The sequence below is a fragment of the Seriola aureovittata genome, chromosome 10 (genome assembly GCF_021018895.1).
Source record: "Seriola aureovittata isolate HTS-2021-v1 ecotype China chromosome 10, ASM2101889v1, whole genome shotgun sequence".
Classification (NCBI taxonomy): Eukaryota; Metazoa; Chordata; class Actinopteri; order Carangiformes; family Carangidae; genus Seriola; species Seriola aureovittata.
Genome location: NC_079373.1, coordinates 13145444 through 13164242, shown reverse-complemented (window position 1 = coordinate 13164242; position 18799 = coordinate 13145444). Strand labels below are relative to the sequence as shown.

General features: G+C 38.5%; 2 protein-coding genes across 2 annotated transcripts; one reads left to right on the top strand and one right to left on the bottom strand.

Moving 5' to 3' along the window:
• Positions 1–72: 72 nt before the first annotated feature.
• On the bottom strand, positions 73–10136 carry slc28a1 (solute carrier family 28 member 1). The gene is made up of 21 exons (XM_056386292.1): positions 10016–10136; positions 9296–9370; positions 6963–6999; positions 6707–6746; positions 6383–6462; positions 6223–6299; positions 5724–5815; positions 5377–5566; positions 5118–5259; positions 4740–4853; positions 3991–4065; positions 3786–3866; positions 3583–3663; positions 3267–3392; positions 1803–1933; positions 1535–1703; positions 1172–1369; positions 968–1049; positions 776–874; positions 556–661; positions 73–451 (listed from the first exon to the last, which is right to left on the bottom strand). The coding sequence occupies exons 2-21, from the start codon at positions 9322–9324 to the stop codon at positions 331–333; spliced, it is 2070 nt and encodes a 689-aa protein (XP_056242267.1). The 5' UTR covers positions 9325–9370; positions 10016–10136; the 3' UTR covers positions 73–330.
• On the top strand, positions 10055–17664 carry znf592 (zinc finger protein 592). Its single transcript, XM_056386290.1, has 8 exons — positions 10055–12295; positions 12394–12572; positions 12675–12848; positions 12942–13101; positions 13433–13693; positions 14956–15068; positions 15179–15320; positions 15431–17664. Exons 1-8 carry the CDS (start codon positions 10055–10057, stop codon positions 15929–15931), a joined length of 3771 nt encoding a protein of 1256 aa, XP_056242265.1. The 3' UTR covers positions 15932–17664.
• Positions 17665–18799: the final 1135 nt, after the last annotated feature.

The following is an 18799-nucleotide window of genomic DNA, read 5'->3' as shown; positions in this document are numbered from 1 at the left end:
GTGTCCAAGCATGATTCGCTTTTTTTTTTTTTTTTAATACTTGCCTGCATGTATAATTATCAATAACAAAAATAACTGAGTCACTCAACTTTATTTGAAATATTTACATTGTTTAAACCATTGATGCCTGAATATTTCCTGAGGTACATTGCTTAAGGTGTGTCCTTTTAATCTTTGGCTGAATTAATTTACAATATAATACATGAAAGATACATTCAGCTTGAAACAATATGCATATAGGCTTTACATTTTTACATTAACTGTGACACAAATATATAAACATGGAGAGACTACAGTACAAAAACAGACACTGATGTGCATATTTCTCCTCTAATTACAAAGTGCCGCTTCAGAAAGACCGCAACACTGGCAACATTTAGAGAAAAACATAGTGGCATTTGCTACGCTGCTCCAAGAGCCTTCAAATGAGATGGTCCCATTGTTTACAGTGCTGCAAAAGAATTAATTTAAACACATTAAAAAACTAATTTATTCCTGTGTGTCACAAATTTTTTGCAGTTAATCAATGTTTTTACTGAAAATGTAAATGCGTACCTTTGAAAGAGGTCCTGACAGCAAGTTTGAACGTTTATATCTGTGGCATTGAAAGCAGACTCTTTGAACAGCCCCACACAGTCCAATTGAGGCTCAAAGAGGATTCCTGAGACACAAAGTTAGAGCTACTCGGTTAAACTGCGCTGCAAGATGCTCCTCAGATGCTCCTCAGATGGACTAAAAACAAATGCTTGAGATATAAAAACTCGAAAGCTCTTACCTGCAATGCAAGCGTTGACAAGAGATACACAAGTCCCAGTGATCATAGCTCTCAACACTATAGACGAGATATCACCTTTTCTTGATGGGCATATAGAGGCTTTGGTAAAAGAAAATACTATGTGTCAAAAAGCATTACTGACACAGTACCATGTAGCAGGACAAACATGTGACAGGATGTTAAAATACTTACATAGGCCACCGATCACAATACCCAGTGAGCTAAAGTTGGCGAACCCACAAAGAGCATAAGTGGTGATTATTTCTGATCGGACCTGTAACAAGGCAAAACAAAACATTAACATTAACGTTTTCTTTTGTGCAGTGCTCACAAATTTATACTTGTAGCCCAACCACACTGTCAACATCCAAACTCCAAGTAAGGACATTTACTCACAGATATCCATTGTCTTTCACCTCCAATGATTTCATCAAGTCCATTCATTCTGTTGTCCTTCAGTTCAGATAATTTCTCATAAGCAACAAACTCATTGAGGAAGAGCTTTGTGCCAATTAGTTCAGCCACAGTGAAACTCTCATCATATGGTACCCCCATCATGAAGGCCACGGGCATAAACACGTACGAGCAAATTAACTATGAACACAGACAGGCAAAAGTTTACTTGGAAATAAATGTCGGGATTATTAATTACATTTTGAAGTTATCACAAGATAAATTAATTCAATTCTAAAACACTAAAAAGTTATCATCATTATCAAAATGTTACAATCAAGTTATCAGTCTTTTGCTAAATCGTACCTGAAATGTGATTGCGGGATATCCCACCATTCCTCCAAGCCAACTCAAAGCTTGATTTATGAACCCGAGGATGGCCAGAAAGGCTATCAAGTTTGCTGCAATGTTAGCAACAAGACCTATTGAAGCAGATGCTCCATTGCTAGCGGCCTCCAGGATGTTCCGTTCATCTCTAGGGAGTTTAAAAAAAAAAAAAAGTCCTTTTACCAAATCACAAAAGCAGAAAAAAGAAAATCATGAAAGGATTTAGAAGAAACGAAGAGGCACACACCCACAAGCCACTTTAATGTTCTTCTCTGACTTGAAGGGACTCTCCTCTGTCTCTGGATAAGACAGCTTGGAGATGGCCAAGGCACAAGGAGCAGCCATCACAGAGGCTGATATCAAGGAAGATGCATCAATCTGCAAAATACAATGACACATCATTTAAATCAGGGCACTGTGATGGAGTTACTGCAACGACTAGCAATTGAAACAGCATTTTACATTTGCATGATGCGAAGATTTAACTGTTGTTGAAATAATAAAACTTTTATCGTGTTTTTTGTTTCAGCTTTAAAACACTATTAAACCATCTTATATTTTTTAAAGTTGGTACTAATCCTCATGATCTAAATGTAATGTCTTTGCAGCTTTCTTCAGAAATAAAATAACTACCACTCGATCAGATAGACTATAACACCAAGCATGTTAGAGACAATTGTTGTCACTCTGATAATTGTGCCCTTTACCATGTGCCCAGCAGTTTCTTAAGGTGGTCTTTGACTGCTTGTCAGCAGAACTACTGCACATTATTACCCTCTCCCTACAGACTGGCTTCTTTCCCTTGACCTTAAAAGCTGTTTTGGTTCAGCCTGTTCTGAAGACAAGCACTCTTTATGATGGTAACATGAATTTCTATTGAGCAAAATACTGATGTAACTTCAGGTACCAGACTTTACTGGTTCCAACTGAAGAAACATGGGTCGGGCTCTCTGGCACAGTTCTGGACAGGTTTAGGTCTCACCTGATAATGTGAAACTACAGTGGGGAGTTCTATTTAGAAAGAAGAACATTTTCCTTTGGTGCTTCAGTCCTGGGTCTTTTTTGTATGTACATGCTACCAATAATTTAAGCACGGACAAAACAGAGATTTTCTTCATGGGGCAACAGTGAAATACACATTCATGATTTGGTTTACAACTGTCTTGATTACTGTGTTACACTGTTCACAGCCCCTCTGGGTTCAGAGTACTGCACCCACGATCCTCACCAATGTAAAACTGAGTGCACACATCACCCTCGGACTAAAATCTCTCCACAGACTGGGACCATAGAATTAATTTCAAGCTGTTTCTCATCGTTTTCAAATCTGTCCACCTACTCACTCCAGACAACAGCACTGGCCTCACAGTTTATGATCTTAACAAATCCCTGAGCTGTGCTGTCACTGTCACATTGACCAATTTGCAAAAGTGATGCTACATTAGTTTGGTTTATGTGGCCGCAGACTCTGAAGCAGTTTCCTTCTATCATACTATCATAATAAAGGGAGACTGCTCCAAATGCATATCGGGGAGACCTGCTAATATTATACAGATATCATAATGTGCACCTTGCTTATGACTTATACTTAAACTTATATTCTAATCTATTGCATCTCTCTGTATGAAATGTGCAATATTAATATAGTTCTATTATTATTGTTATATGTACGTATGTATTATGTGCAGGTATAAAAACAGCTTCATCTCACCCCAAATGAGATGAACGCCCCCATGACACTGCCTGCAATTGTGGCAAATCCACCAGTCATAACAGCATGGATCTCAGATTTGGTCATGTCCCTCAAATAGGGGCGGATCAGCAGCGGAGCTTCAGTCTGATGCACAAAAAACACAATGTAAAGGTAAACAAGCAGAGTAACTGTAGTTTTTTTTTTTTTTTTTACTCCAGTTATTAATGATCACCCTGACCCAATCACAAAACTAAAACACAGACATTCAAATTCATGAAATTTCAAAGCAAGACATAGATAGTGCAGCAAACACATCAAGCCTTGCCCAGATTACCTGCCCAACAAATATATTGCCTGCTACACTCAAGGTCTCTGTGGGAGAGGTTCCCATCGTTATCTGCATTACCCATGAGATCTGTGTGGACAAAAACACATGGCTCGTGGTCACAGTATATCACTGCAAGCGTAAGCAATATACACCTACACACACAGGAACATGTAAGATATTGTGACATACATGTTTTAGCCTTGCCTTACCTTCAATATGAGCCACTGCATTATTCCCAAAAAGTAAAGGACTGACATCACACTGCTAAAGAACACAACAATGGGCAAAGCCTAAAGATGAAATCATAAAATTAGAGTTAAAGACATTCAATTTAATAATAAATAAATAAAATAATGTGTAATCTTGGTTACATGAAGAATAAATTGTCCTTAATAATTGTGTAAATCCTCTTACTTGAAAGGCAAAAATGTCTGCAATTAGATCCCCAAAAACAAATGAAGACCCTTCTTTGGTGTAGTCGAGGAAAATCTGTAATTAACAGACAAAGAAGAAAGATGGGTTATTATATAATTTCAAATGATTATTTATTCCCTCACACCATTATTTATTATATTTATGATGCAATTACTTAATCATTTACATTTTACAATAGGAACTCAAGCAGCAACTTAGAGACAGTGGGCTGAACCACACATTAAAAAGTGATTAACAAACCACGGCCCTGAGTGCACATTCTGCTGATTCAACCCTTGGCTGAGGCAGGAATAAGGAGGGAATAGTCTAATAAAGCAGCTCTAAAGATAAGCATGTATGATCTACTCAGATAAAGAATATTATGAGCTACTAGATAAGGAACACTGTGTCATACAAGTAAAGACTGTTTTCGGGATATGATGCGACTGGAAAAAAATGCTGGATAACGCATTTCACAGAAATAATTCTCTTGTTATTCATTCAGGTTTTTTGTTTGTTTATATTCTGGTGTGTTTCATATACATCTGAAAAAAAATTATATTTTTGGATGTTATTAATAGTACTATATAAATGAATAGTATTGTTATTTATAATGAACAACTACAAGGTAATGGAGAGTGATAATTTCTAATTAAAAAAATCTAGTAAGATACAACTTTCTATACACCTTCTTACAAACAGAGAGTTAATCATTTACTTTACAAAATGAAAACATTCAAATGTAATACCTGCACTTGTTTTCCAAGCCATTCAAAAGCAATGAGTCCAGGCTGTGTTCTTATAACAAAAAGGCCAATACAGAACTGCAGCCCGAGACCCCAAAACACAGGTCTCCATGATATCTGAAAAGATTTTTTTTTAAAAAAGAGTCATTTGAGAATCATTGCATTGGGGAGAATCCATAAAGTCTTGTGTTATCAGTAGGAAGCACCTCTGTTAAACCTTAAGATGATAGAGGTACAAGGCCAAGTGATATCCAAAGTCTCAGCAAAACAGACTAGAGATAAGTTGAGCGATAACGCCCAAGGCATGTTTCGAAACAGATGTCACCACAGTAATTAATCATCCTTGAGTGGAGTCACTGGTCGACTCAGTGTAAAACTCACCGCTGTCCTGTGTGCTGAGAAGAGGAAAACAAGCACGATGAACATGCACACCCCCCCGAACGATATAAGCCGCTCAGGTTGCTGGCTCGTGTCCAAGACGAGCCACACCACGAGCAGGACCACAACCGCTAAGATGAAAACCCTGTAAAACACAATGAAAAAAATAAAAACACACACCTTCACTCATTAACAGACTCCATTGTGAGTAGATCTTCATCACACCGAGGACAATGCAACTGAAAACATGACGTCCACTCACCATTTCATCCATTTCAGGTTTGATTTAAAGCATCTGACTGCCGGTCTGAAACACCGACTGATGCTTTCTCCTTTGTACTCTTTCAAAAGATCATATGATTTAGCAACAACAGCCAAACTGGTTAGGACTACAAGAACGATGGCCCTCTCGAAATTCAATACACAGGCTGCAATGAAGAATGCCACATAACCTAAAGAACAAAAAACAGTGCTTGGTCAAAAATAATTGTCAGTATTCACGTGATTACTCCTACCTGGTCATTGCCTTCTAGATAAATATCATAAAACCTCAACAAACTGCTATGTGCTGTAAAAATGTAACCCAAATGATCAGATTTTTAACATTACCTGCTCCAAGTATTCCCAGCACAATGCATTTGAAGATTTTTGAGTGAGACTTGATGTAATCCTCAGTGGCATTAATCGGCTTGGTAACTTGGCTGAAGTCCAGAACAAAAATTAGAAGGTCCAATTCTGAACAACATATACTGTTTCAAATATCCTTCTGTTGAGTGAATAAAAAATGTCTCTCTTATTACTTTATAGATTCATTTTAAAGTAATGGATATTTGCCCCAATATTGTTAATTTTTTTTGCATTAAATACAATCAAATCTCAACACACAGGAAAATAAATCTCACAGAGATTACAGCAGCACAGAAAACAGGTGCACAGATTTTGCGTTGTATGTATAATATTACGCTTACACATGTCTATTTACATACTGTACAAATCATATCAACATTTCAGAGGCATAATGCTGTACACCTGCTGTGTTTCACCCCCAATAAAACAAATACTACTTTTGTTTTACAAAATGTGATTACTTATATTTGAACTGACACACCTTAGGTATGATCCCAATCCCTTTTTAGTCTCTTTAGTCTGCCCTCTGATGCTGTTAGTATCAGTAATGATGTCCTCCTACAAAAATAAAGACATTTTTACTTTTTTTAAAAAATGATCATGTTGTGCCATTTTCTTTAAAAATGAAAGATGACACATACCTCTAGTTCAAAACCCTGGTTGACCACGCCATTTCCATTGGTGTGGCATACATTTTTCAGCTGGACTCCGTCGATTTCGGCTGAAAAACAGAACAATTTTTTACTTCTGTGCAGGAGCGTTGAGGAAAGCAGCTTCAGTTTGAACAAGCAGAAATGCCAAACAAGTAACAGGCAGTCTCTCTGTGTACTCTGAGATAAAAGAAACTTAAAATAAATCCACAGAGTCCTGGAGGCTTATCTTGTGAAGAGTGGTGAACAAAAATACTAGTTCACAACTGCAAAACAAATGGCTTAATTCAAGGAAAAGAAAGGCTAATGGCTTACTCATTGTGAGTCGTCCTAAACCCGGCTGTGAAGTGCCATTCTGTAAAAAACACAGCGGGAAAATATACTCTGCCCTCTATGAAAAATCTTATCATTAATTAACAGAGAGTCACGTTACGTGCTGTTCTGATCTTTCTCACGAGTACATGACAGTGTCATTATGCAACAGATTTTTATTTATGAAGTTGCACTTGCTGGACGTGATGTTGGCCGGGTTCATCATTTGCCAAATGATAAAATGGGAATTTTTCCTCACCAGTAAATCGATTGGAGATGACTCAGAGCCTGAAAAGCTGATACATGATAATACAAGGCATTAAAGAATGTGGTGGTTCGATCATGAATGAGTTTATCTGTTGAGCTTGTGCTCCACATCATGCAAGTCATACAAGGTCTCCTATTTATAAAGAACAAGAATAAATTTGTCACAAGGATGTGAATCAACATGATGAATGTTACTAAATCACAAAACTGAATCACACTTATTCTGTAATTTCAGAAAGTGTAGCTCACATTACTCAAAGCCAGGAATGTGAAATTAACTTGTATTTCTAGAACAAAACCATGTTTCTTTGAATGACGAATGAATGATGTTCTGAAGAATGAATACATCAAGTACTCACTGTACTATCAGATAGCCTTGGGATCAGTTATGGCCATTTTGTGGTCTATTAAATTATAGCAGTGCAATTACTTTTCAGGGTTAAAATTCATGATTGGAAATAACAGCAGCTATATGTTCCACTTACTGCGTTTCAAATTTGATCTTCTCTCGCACAAAAAACAAATGTCTGATTCAAAAATACAGTTATTCCACAGTTCATAACACTCAGTGTGTGCTCAGTCGGTCTGGATGAAGGTGATAAACATTAATTCTTGTTTTAAAACCACAAGACATTTGTGTTCACTAAGTTGTCAGAAAGCCTCGCAGACCCTGAACTTCATTAGCAGAGGTTAATGACACTGAATGCCTTGGTTCACTAAGTCAAGACATTTTTTTAATGAACACCATCAACTCATTTGCCAACAGAACAGACAGTTTAGATGTGGCAGTAATAACTTGAGAAATGTAATAGCTGAGCGAATGACTGTACTGCTTACAATACAAAAAAAAAATTAAATTTATGTAACTCAATTTTTAATATCTCACCATTCATTGTGTTCATTGTTCCCTTTAATCACTAATTGTATGTAGGCTACATATGGTCACTGATAATCCATGTAGCTGTTAGAGCCTGTTACATTGCTTCTGTTAAGTTTACACTTAATGAAGCTTTTTTTATCTGACACCAAAGTGCTCCAGGCCTGTGCCTTTATAATCTTAACAGGAATTGGTGTCACTACTGTACTGCCTGACTAGTTGGAAGGGAGACATTTGAACCTTTACTCCCTCAAGTATGTCTTACAGGACATCAGAACACAGCTCCTACACTGATACACATACTTTGTCCCAATTCAGAGGCACCTGAGCTCATGGATCTTCCACACAATCTAAAAGCTAAACCTGCCCTTCAGACATTTCTCCTTAAATCACAGACAGAAATTATAACATGTGGCAGGAAAGTTGCCCTTAAATGACCCACAAAGTGTAAATACCACTGGGAAACTGGGGTGAGTTTACTTCCAGTTCAGGATCACAGTGTGAGTCGTGGTCTTTCACATAATGGACATAATGGCAAATATTGTACCAGTTCTATTGTTAATCTATCTACATTCAATTCCACTTTGCTTTATTTCACCAGGAAAATCCACTCAGTATCAATACTGCATACCAGGTAGTCCTAGGTACATATATTAAAAACAAACAGTAAAACAATACCTTATCTTTCTCTGTGATGTCCTGTGATTTACAACATATCCAGGTTGCTAACAAGAGCAAACAGCAGAGCTGATGCCTGGTTTCCCTTATTTACATCCTGATTATAAATTAACAAAACACTCTGTTTAGGCATTAACTGCCACAATGGACACTGAGCATAACAAAAAGTACATGGGTTGTTTTGCTGTTAAGATTAACATCCAACTGGTAATTATGTCTGCTTTGGTATTTTTCTGATAGCTTTACCTTTACACAACAGTGTGTCCAAAGAACATCAACCAAATCTCACTGTTCAGGGTAACAAAATCTTAGTTTAAATGTATTTTGATCATGCAGACATTTATTATCTATAATACTGTATTTCTTTACGTGTGTTTCACCACCTTGAGTTGTAACTGACTTCTGTTTACAAATTGCTTGAATGTTAACCATTGTATTTCCTTTGGACTTAGGACGTTTACCAGGAAGGGTGTCTAATGAAAGAAGCCATTGAGTGGCATTATAGTTGTGTTTCAGCTTTGGCCACTTTTTTCTTTAGTGACTCACCCAGTTTTTTTGGGACTACATTTCAGAAGTAGCCTACCCCATTAGGAAATTCACAATAGCAAAGTTACATACACAAGGTATGAGCAGGGAGTGTTGTACGTTAGCAACAACAGTGGGCAATAGTTCAGGGCCCTGGTGTGCATCTCTTTAAAGTTTGATTTTGGTATAAGAATGGTATTAACATACTTATCCCAAATATTACCCTCATACTTTTTACTACTCACCTGACACAGCAATGCCAACGTTTGTGCATTGCAGCAGCTGGTCCTATTCAAGCGGTCAATAGCACCTCCTGTCGTCTGTAAGACAACGCCGAGGGTTGAATCACTCAGCCACAGGAAAAGGAAAACGAAGTTAGCTTGTAGCCTAGCTATGAAACCATGAAACCCTGCAATAGCCAAACCTAGCTGGCGAGCACTCAGCGCCTACTGTTAACTACATAGTTAATTTACTAGATCTGTTAAACATAACCGGATCAAATGGTAAGCGAACTTGTGCATCGATATACGTGACGAGTTTAGGTTACTAGCTTGGGTGAATTATTTGCGCGCTAACATGTTGCTAAGCTAGGTTGCTACCTTACTGGCTTGGCTCCGTTATGTAGCCACTCGGCTAACTGACTGTATCTTCAGTGTTAGCTACGCTAACATCAAAACAACTGACAGTAGTCCAGCCTATGAAGTAGTTGATACATTTGGTGACTGTGTGAGCACAGCAGTCTGTGTTAAATCTTAAGTCACGTGTGTTAATGCATGTTTCTCTACAAAATAGTAGCTGCATAGACGAAAACCAGCCAACCTTTGCTACGTTTAACTTGCTAGCCACAGCTAACGTTAGTATAGAGGACGGTACCCAGCTGCCAAACGGTTATCTGTCAGATTGTAAAACACCAGTGGTATTTAAAGCTCTACCTGTAGTGCTTACTGTGTGCATTAAAAACTAACCTTGCACGTGTTTCTATAGATTTATGAGACTGCGCAGCCATGGGTGACATGAAAACCCCAGATTTCGATGATCTTCTAGCTGCCTTTGACATCCCAGATGCCACAGGGTTGGATGCAAAAGAGCCCATCCAGGGGAGTCATGAGGAGTCAGAGAGTCAGCTGAAACACACGGGGATATGTCTTGATGACAGCTTATTGAGTAACCAAGCTGTCTCAACATCAGATGTTCCTGTTGTAAGTGTTATTGTGAAAAACACAAGTCGCCAGGAGTCATTGGATGGTTTTAGCGATAGGCTTCACTCAGGATCAGCATTGCAAAATGGATTCAGGGGACAAGAGACTTCCATTGACTCTGTTGATACAACTAATTCTGGCTTCTCCAAATCATTTGTCTCGGCCTTGAATGGGGAGAGTTCAAGAGAGTTTCTCGGAAAGGCACCTATTCAGCACAAACCTGATGGAACACCAGTATTTTCCCAGTCACTTTCTCATTTTAGTCCCATCTCAAGTCCTGAATCTGAAGACACTCAGTGTAGTAGAGATGAAATGCATCCAAAACAAGAGAGACCCTGTTTCCCTGAAGCTTCAGTTTTGGTGGAGCCTTCAGTCCCATACAATCCAAAAAATTTGGACCTCAGCATGTTTGATGATTGTCCAAACAACTCTGATATTCCCAAGAACACTCAAAGGAGCAGAACAGAAAGTAGTAGAAGTGAGAAGCCCTCAGACATCTGTGTCAGTAATGAAATTGATACAACACAGAGAGTACACAGTGCACTTCCGCCGCCAAGCGGTAACCAGAACTTTATTGAGACGAACTACGATTCAGGATCCTCAATGGATGTTCCAACCTCTTATCCACATGTCAAATCTCAGACATCTAAATTATCCTCTTGTCTTGAGGCTTTGGTGGCTCTAAATGCTAGAAAAGATCCCAGTGAGCAGACTAATCCCAGAGAGACATCAGCAGTTCAGAATGACTGTGTGAAAGCTAGCCCCAAGGTGCCCATATCCCCACGGAGCCCCAGAAGTCCACTTGAAGCTGTGAAACGGTTATTGAAACCCTCTGATAGCCCTGTAAGCATTTGCAGTGATAGTAGTGGCAAAGCATCTCCTGCATTGGCATCAGGTTCACCTCCTGCTATACCCAGGGTCAGAATAAAGACCATCAAAACAACATCTGGGCAGATCAAGCGCACAGTCACCAGTGTGCTGCCTGATTCAGAAACAGATGAAGTTCATTCTACTTATGAATCCTCTCCATCGCAGAGTATGATTAGTGAAGACTCTTACTGCAATATGTCTCCTCATCAGTCTCAAAGTGCAACTGTTGATAGCATTGTTGGAATACAGAATAAAGGCACCTCAGCTAGTGCATCTTCACCAAAAGTATTATACAACAAATCAGAAGCAAACTCCAGGAGGTCAGGCACAACACAGTCTGCAGCAATATTTCATAATACTAGTGTTCCTGTCAAAAGATCTGTCGCACATCAGGGCCAGAAACCAAAGAGAGTGTCAGCCACAACAGGTCATACAACTAGCACAAACTTCCTTCCCAAAGCAATGCACTTAGCTAGTTTAAACTTGGTCCCTCACAGTGTTGCTGCGTCAGTAGCTGCACGGTCAACGTCTCATCAACAAAGCCAACACACACTCTCCTCTACGGTGTACAGCACTGTCCCATTGGTGCATCAGGTCAAAACAGCCAACCCTTATCCTCGCACATCCATTCCTAACACAGCAGCGGGAACCTTGAACAGACTGTTGACCAATGCCAACCCTGTGCCTACATATGTGCCCAACCTGAACCCCCCACCAGAGAGCAATATCCACCTTCCACCACGTGGGTACTGCTGCCTCGAGTGTGGGGACTCCTTTGGGTTGGAGAGGAGTCTAGCGTATCATTACAGCAGGAGGAGTGTTCACATAGAAGTAGGATGTACACACTGTGCAAAGACGATGGTGTTCTTCAACAAGTGTGCCTTGTTGGCACATGCCCGGGAGCACAAGAACAACGGTATGGTGATGCAATGCACACAGCTCCATATGAAACCCATAGCAGAGGAGCAAATGTTTGTACCCCTGAGTGCGGAACCTGTGAAAGCGGACCAGTACACCTCACCATCACCCTCCCGTAAAAGCCAACCTGTTCTACCCTTATATCCTGACAGCGTTATTCGCCACAGACTCAAATGCCTGGAGTGTAACGAGCAGTACTCTGACTACAAAGCTCTTGCAGGCCATTACCAGAGGCCATCAGAAGATGTAGAAGGACTAGTGAGTACATGTTTCAATTACATTTTAAAGGCTTTGTGACAAGTATTTATGTATTTTCCAAAGTTGACAATATGCTCTTGTTTTGTTTTATAACACAGATGTGTAAATTGTGCTCAATGTTGCTACCAAACAAGTGCAGCTTCCGAGCTCACCAGCGCACTCATGCACACAAGTCCCCTTACTGCTGTCCTGAGTGTGGTGCCCTGAGACGCTCCGCAGACATACAGAAGCATGTCAAGGAAAACTGTCTGCACTATGCACGCAAGGCTTGGTACAAGTAAGTAGCCAAGCATGAACTGCAGGCCTTTCATTTAAAAATCTCAGTGACATACAATGCAATGTTACAAAAAAAGTGGCATTATGTTTCATTTTTTTCCAGATGTCTTCACTGTGATATGGTTTTCAAGACCCTTCAAGGACAAAAGACTCACATTGAAGAGAAACACTGTGAGGTCTTTTACAAGTGCTCCATCTGTCCAATTGCTTTAAAGACCTCTGACAGCTGTGAAGTTCATTTGAAAAATAAACACAATGCTATCAAAACATCGCCTCAGTGAGTCCACATCTCATGACTTGACTGTTAAAAGTTGTACATTTCTTTTTGCAGTTTTATGGGGCATTTTAACTGTTCTCTTCTGTTTTGCAGGTTAATCTTTAAGTGTTCGTGTGAGATGATTTTCAACAAGAAACAGTTACTGTTTCAGCATTTCCATGAGAATGCCAACAAGCGTGTGACCTGTGTATTCAAGTGTCCAGAATGCAACTCGGTCTTTCCACAAAAGCAGCTGTTAATGCAGCACTTCAAGGTTAGAAGATCTTGTGTATGTCTGCAAGTAATCTGTTTGCAAGTATTTGTAGGTTAAATTTAATTGTCTTGTAGGAGAAACATTTATCCGTGTAGTTGGTTACCTATTTCATACTTACATTACATTACGTAGATTAAAACTGTGCAAAAAACTGACTTTTAAACTGAGCCCTTGGGATCATTACTGAATTTGCCAAGCAAAGCTCAGTTACTTCTTTGTCTAATTATTAAAAGCCTTGCATGTGAAAGAGAAATCAATATATTAAATGAGGAAGTCACCCAGTCCAACGAACCTGAAGTGTGATTTTTGCCATTTATTTTCTGTTTTGCAGGGTGTGCACATAGGAAACTTGACGGCAGAGACAGAGAAGAACAGTAGACAATCTGACAAGACTGACTTGTACCAGGATGTTCATCCCGTTCAACAGCAGAAGAGTCACAGTCCTGTGAAACACTCAGAAAGTCCAAGAAAAAAGGCTGAGCAGGACAGCAGACCTCGTGTCAAGCCCACCGGCTGGACGTGCGGGGAGTGTCTCCAGTGGTTCCCTGAAAGAGACTCCTACGTTTCTCATGTGAAGACCAAACACGGGAAGGTAAGGCATCATAAATTCCCCATGATGGAACGTGTTTGTGTTGAATCAAAACATATAATATAATATAGTATAATAATAATATTATAATATAATATACATATAATATGATATATAAGTGCTGTGCACTCAAATACATCTTTTTTTGAGTCGATATCATAGACCCACACTGTGCACTTTAACTAGTAGCAAACTACAGATTCACTCTCACACTTTGTCCAGTTTCCAGTATTGAAACTACAGTATTTTAATTATATGATCTGTAGAATACATATATTGCTTTCAATTTAAAATCGGTACAGTGTTGATATTGATAATTGTGTCCCGATATAATCAGGTTGCCAAAATGTCTTATTATCAAAATATTGGTAATATATAATATTATAATAATAATATTAATATCATAAATATTTTGATTTGTTTTTTTAGCCCCTTTAACTGGATCCTCGTCAAAATATAATGGGTTCTCTCTGGCCATTGCCCCATCCCTGCACCATGTTTGGTGAAATCGGTTAAGTAATTCTTGCGTAATCCTGCTGACAAATAAACAAGCAGAAATGGGTGAAAACATAACCACCTTGGTGGCGCAAATAAGTTTTAAATCCCCATTTTCCTCCAACATACTCATCATGTAATCAACATGAATATGTTAACATCAAGTGGAACCGTAGTTTGGCTGGTATTTGTAGTCATCCTTCCTTCAGACACTTTAGCCAGCCACTGTCCTTTCAGCAGCGCAGCTTGTGCAGTGATGACAGGACAGATGACAGCTGGGTCTGACGACAGTGAGTCCTGCAGCTGAGGTCAAAGTGGGTGTTGATTGAATGGTTGAAGGCAACCATGGCATGAGACAAGCTGCTGATGATTCTTTTGTGAATTTCTGTCGCTAATTCTCAGCTGTATGACACGATGTTTACATACTTCAGTTTTGTGTGCTAGATTTTTGCTTTTAGATGACCCAGTAATACAGATTAAACTAGCCATTGTAGCTGAGTGTAGCATATTTAATGAAATGTTATTTCACATGAATCCTGTGAAATTTTCAAAATGGAGTGATTAGTTATGTTTTTAATTACCTAGGTAATAAAGTAATAATTTCCTTAATGGTTACTTGTGTGTAGATAATGAACTCATTATATGTTCATGATTACCTCATAACTCAGGTAAAAAAGTAAAACAAGGTTGGAAGAAACTTTTATAACTGTTCGTGACACTTTTTAAAATGAATGTACCTTTTTATTTTTGACTTTTGTTTATTCCAACAGTCAATGAAGAAGTATCCATGTCGAGATTGTGAGCAGTCTTTCAACTCTGCAACTAGTGTGAGAAGACATATCCGCATCGACCATGACGGAAAAAAGAAAAATTACACTTGCTGGTAAGATTGTTATGTTGAAAATTAAAATGAACTAATCAGCGTTGTCAGTGTGCATAAAATTAAGCATCAGTCCTCTAATTTCCATTCATTCATTTTTTTTTACACTTGAGGTATTGCACGGATAGGAAGACAATATGTACAACGACTATGATGTTGAAGAACCACATCAGTCTAATGCATGGAATCAAAAATCCTGATCTCGGCCAAATGCCGAAAACTGTAATCCAGGAGTCGAAAAAGGCTTTGGGCAAGGTATTTATTTATTTATTATTTTTCAAACGCAAAGAACAAAGGCATAAATACAAATGTTATAGATCTTACGGACGATCATTTTAAAGTGTGTTGACTTCTGTGATTTGCAGGGACTTGTATCAGAAAGACCTGTTGTTGGCACACAGAAGGAGGGGAAGGACCGAGCTGGGAGTCTCGAGGCTCCGTCAGCGAAGCGTCTGAAAACTCAGTACCGCTGTTCAAAGTGTGGTTTCATCACAGATGACAGTACACAGTTCCAGCAGCATATACCACAGCATAAATCTGATGAAAACACTCCTCAGTGCCTTCACTGTGGCCTGTGTTTCACATCTGTGCTGTCTCTCAACAGACATCTTTTTATTGTACACAAAGTCAAAGACCCTGAAGAAAAAGGGACAAAGGAGGCGGCAGCAGAGGTTAGAGGGATGGAGCAGGATAATCAGCCAGTTAGATCAGCAGAGACTGATGAGGTAAATAATTTGTCACCAGAGCTAAACGAAACTGAGCCCTCACAGGCAGAAGAGCCTGCACGTCTGCACTGTGACAAGACCACGGACTGTAACTCAAAACTGAGCGCTCACTCTCGGACACAAACAGCCTCTCCTCTGTAGTAAGAGCGGCCTCTCAGTTGCTGTAATGTCTTGAGTTTTCATGCGACTGTAACAAGGGAGGCTTGAAGTTATGCATGGAGGTGGTACAGTGTTTGGGCCTTTTTCATTTTGAAATTTCTCTCAAATTATTCAGAGGCCATGCAGTATATTCAAGGAGACATTTAATATCAAACAGTATTTTCATAAATGAGAGGACAAATTAATATTCACATTTCAATTATTTTTATTTAACTTTGCATGTTGGTAATATATTCATCTTGCCTTTCAGACATAACTGAACTCATAGTACAGCTAAAGCTTTTTCTTTCTATTACCTTTTTTATTCCATCCACCCTGACAGGAGATCCAGGAACTTTTGTTAGTTTTTAGGTCTGGTATTAATGGATGTAATAGTGATGGGGTGGATTTTTGCCTTTGTAACCAATGGTAAATTTAAATTGCTTAAATCTGAAGTATTTCATGCTACACACTATTACCTGAATGGGATTCAGGTTTCAGTTTTTATGTTGACTGTGTTGCAATTATTTTTGCAGTACGAAGCTAGAATTTTAGTCGCCATTTATTACAAAACATAATATAGTTCAATATTCATTTAAAAGCAGTACTTCTGCATTCATGGTAATCAGTTATCGTAAAAACAAGTATCCTGTAAGATCAGTTACAGGTGCACAGTTGTATTACTAAGCAAAGCCTACTGAAATTAGGCTATACATAAGAACAAGAGTTTCTTTTGACACTTTCAGAATTCTGAAATTCTTTTACCTTCATTTGTTGAACGTGTTTGATTTGTGGGTGCCTAAATTGTTCCAAATCTGGCCTTTAAAAAAAAATAAATAAAAAAATTATTTTTTCTTTTAATGAGCATTCAGGAGAAACATGTGGAGGTATTGGATGTGTGGTGCAGCAGTAATGAAAATACCTCAAATTGCCAGAAGTGTATTTTTCAGGCAAGTGAACGGTCAATGTTAAGTCAAATCAGGGTACATTGTTTTGGATAATCCAGAGCAGGTGTGAAAGTGAAGTTTAGCAGCATATTGGAGATAATGTTTTAGAAATCAGGACCTGTCAACACAAATTTGCTCATAATAAAATATACTAGTTACAGCTGAGGAATTTCTTAAATCCATGATCCATTAAAACTCATAATGGTGTTTCCTTCTCACTCACAGGTCCTGATTTGTAAAGCGACACCTCCTGTTTTGTAATGAGTACATGACAGTTCCTACCTCCATGGTAAATGGCAGTGATTGTTAAAAGTTGAAAGGCTTTGAAGAGTTACAGGTAATCTCAGTGCAATGTAAAATTAGTTTATAAAATGTGTATTATCCCACATTATTAAATTTTATAAATTATTTTGGGAATGATAGTAAGGCTATACGGTCATATTGACTGAACTGGCAAATGAACTTTTCTATGTAAGTGCTATATGAGCTCTTTATTTCTCTGTAATCCTTAAATCACCGCTCTGCAGCAGTCATTCTGCAGAGGCTGAAGAGAATGACTTGTTCACGACTTGTTCTTTTGTAATGCTTGTCGAAAGAGATTTGTACTTTTGATACTGTGTACAGTGCGGACTTGTATTGGAAAGTAACCTGTGTACGTACAGTAGCCAATGAACCCTGGATTCACAGCATTTCTTAAGCCATTACATCTGTTCAGCATGCAGTGGCCCATGTGCCTTGCTGTTATGTTTACGTAATGTACTTACAAATAAATCGGTGCATTTAATTATACATCTGCTTGGTCTTTTGTCTTGTGTTACAAATTGGTTTCTGTACTAAACTACTGGATGCTGGGGAGAAAGTATTTAATGGTATTTGGATGTGATAATTAGTGGTTTCGCATTGAGGTCACGTACTTGACAATCGTCATAGCAAGTCAAAATGGTACATGGCATCCTAATGTGCATTGTGTATCCAATAAGAAACCAACTACAGATGGATGACTTCATCCCATTAGAATATTAAGCCCATCCTATCTCAGTATAACTGCCTGTCCAGAGGAGAAGAGCAAAGAGATTTTAATTAACTGCCACCAAATTTTACCACCAAATTGTATAGAGCACACTTGAGGAATGAAAGGCACTTTGACAAAAATCTGCAGAGCAGGACTCCTGTCTTCTTTCATCCTTATCTCATATATTGCCATGACATCTTCAATGACTCTTGATTTGACTGAGCTGAGAAATAAAATTTCAAAGATCAAGGTGAATCCGAGGGGGAATCTATGGGCAACAGGTAAGAAAAATTTAATAATTATATATATTATATTTTTGTTATTCTTAAAATGTACCTTCAACTGCTTACATTGAGATTGTATGTTTGTTTGTTTTTTAACAATAAGGACATTTCATGGGCAAGAAAAGTGTTGTGGACAGTTCCTTTCTGGAGTCTGCCTTTGAAGATGTGAATGTTCCCACTGAAGTCAGAGCTGTTAGTCCTCTGCACCGAGTGGAAGACCTGCAGGCACTGCTCATTCACATGTTGAAAACTGCCCAACAAACACAACAGAAACAGGCACTGGACATGTTAGTTCATTTTATTATTATCATTATCATTATTGTTGTTGTCGTTGTTGTTATTTAGCTGATTATAAACTGAAACTGATTATATTTTTCTATTCATTTAGAGGAGGAGGGGATCCTGCTTGAGGAACGTTGTTACACCATCAGTATGATCAATGATGAATAAGAAACTCTGTCAATGAAGAGGAATAATAAGATCCAATGTTTCTTTTTTTTGTTTATGTGATGTGTTATAGGCCTATTGAAAATGACTATGATGCCAGTCTGCACTGCTTTATTCATGGATCCATTTATTTGAACCTAATATTGATGTGCCATCTGTCAATAAACCAGTACTGAAAGCC

What these genes read in the sequence shown, in the direction of transcription:
- slc28a1 (XM_056386292.1), bottom strand. Translation starts at nt 9,324, where the DNA reads ATGCACAAACGTTGGCATTGCTGTGTCAG. An exon ending in GCAATATATTTGTTGGGCAG is followed by an intron (nt 3,393 to 3,582) that starts GTAATCTGGGCA and finishes TTTGTGCATCAG; the next exon opens with ACTGAAGCTCCGCTGCTGAT. An exon ending in AACATTAAAGTGGCTTGTGG is followed by an intron (nt 1,704 to 1,802) that starts GTGTGTGCCTCT and finishes TAAACTCCCTAG; the next exon opens with AGATGAACGGAACATCCTGG.
- znf592 (XM_056386290.1), top strand. Translation starts at nt 10,055, where the DNA reads ATGGGTGACATGAAAACCCCAGATTTCGATGATCTTCTAGCTGCCTTT. An exon ending in AAGAAAAATTACACTTGCTG is followed by an intron (nt 15,069 to 15,178) that starts GTAAGATTGTTA and finishes TTTACACTTGAG; the next exon opens with GTATTGCACGGATAGGAAGA. An exon ending in CGAAAAAGGCTTTGGGCAAG is followed by an intron (nt 15,321 to 15,430) that starts GTATTTATTTAT and finishes TGTGATTTGCAG; the next exon opens with GGACTTGTATCAGAAAGACC.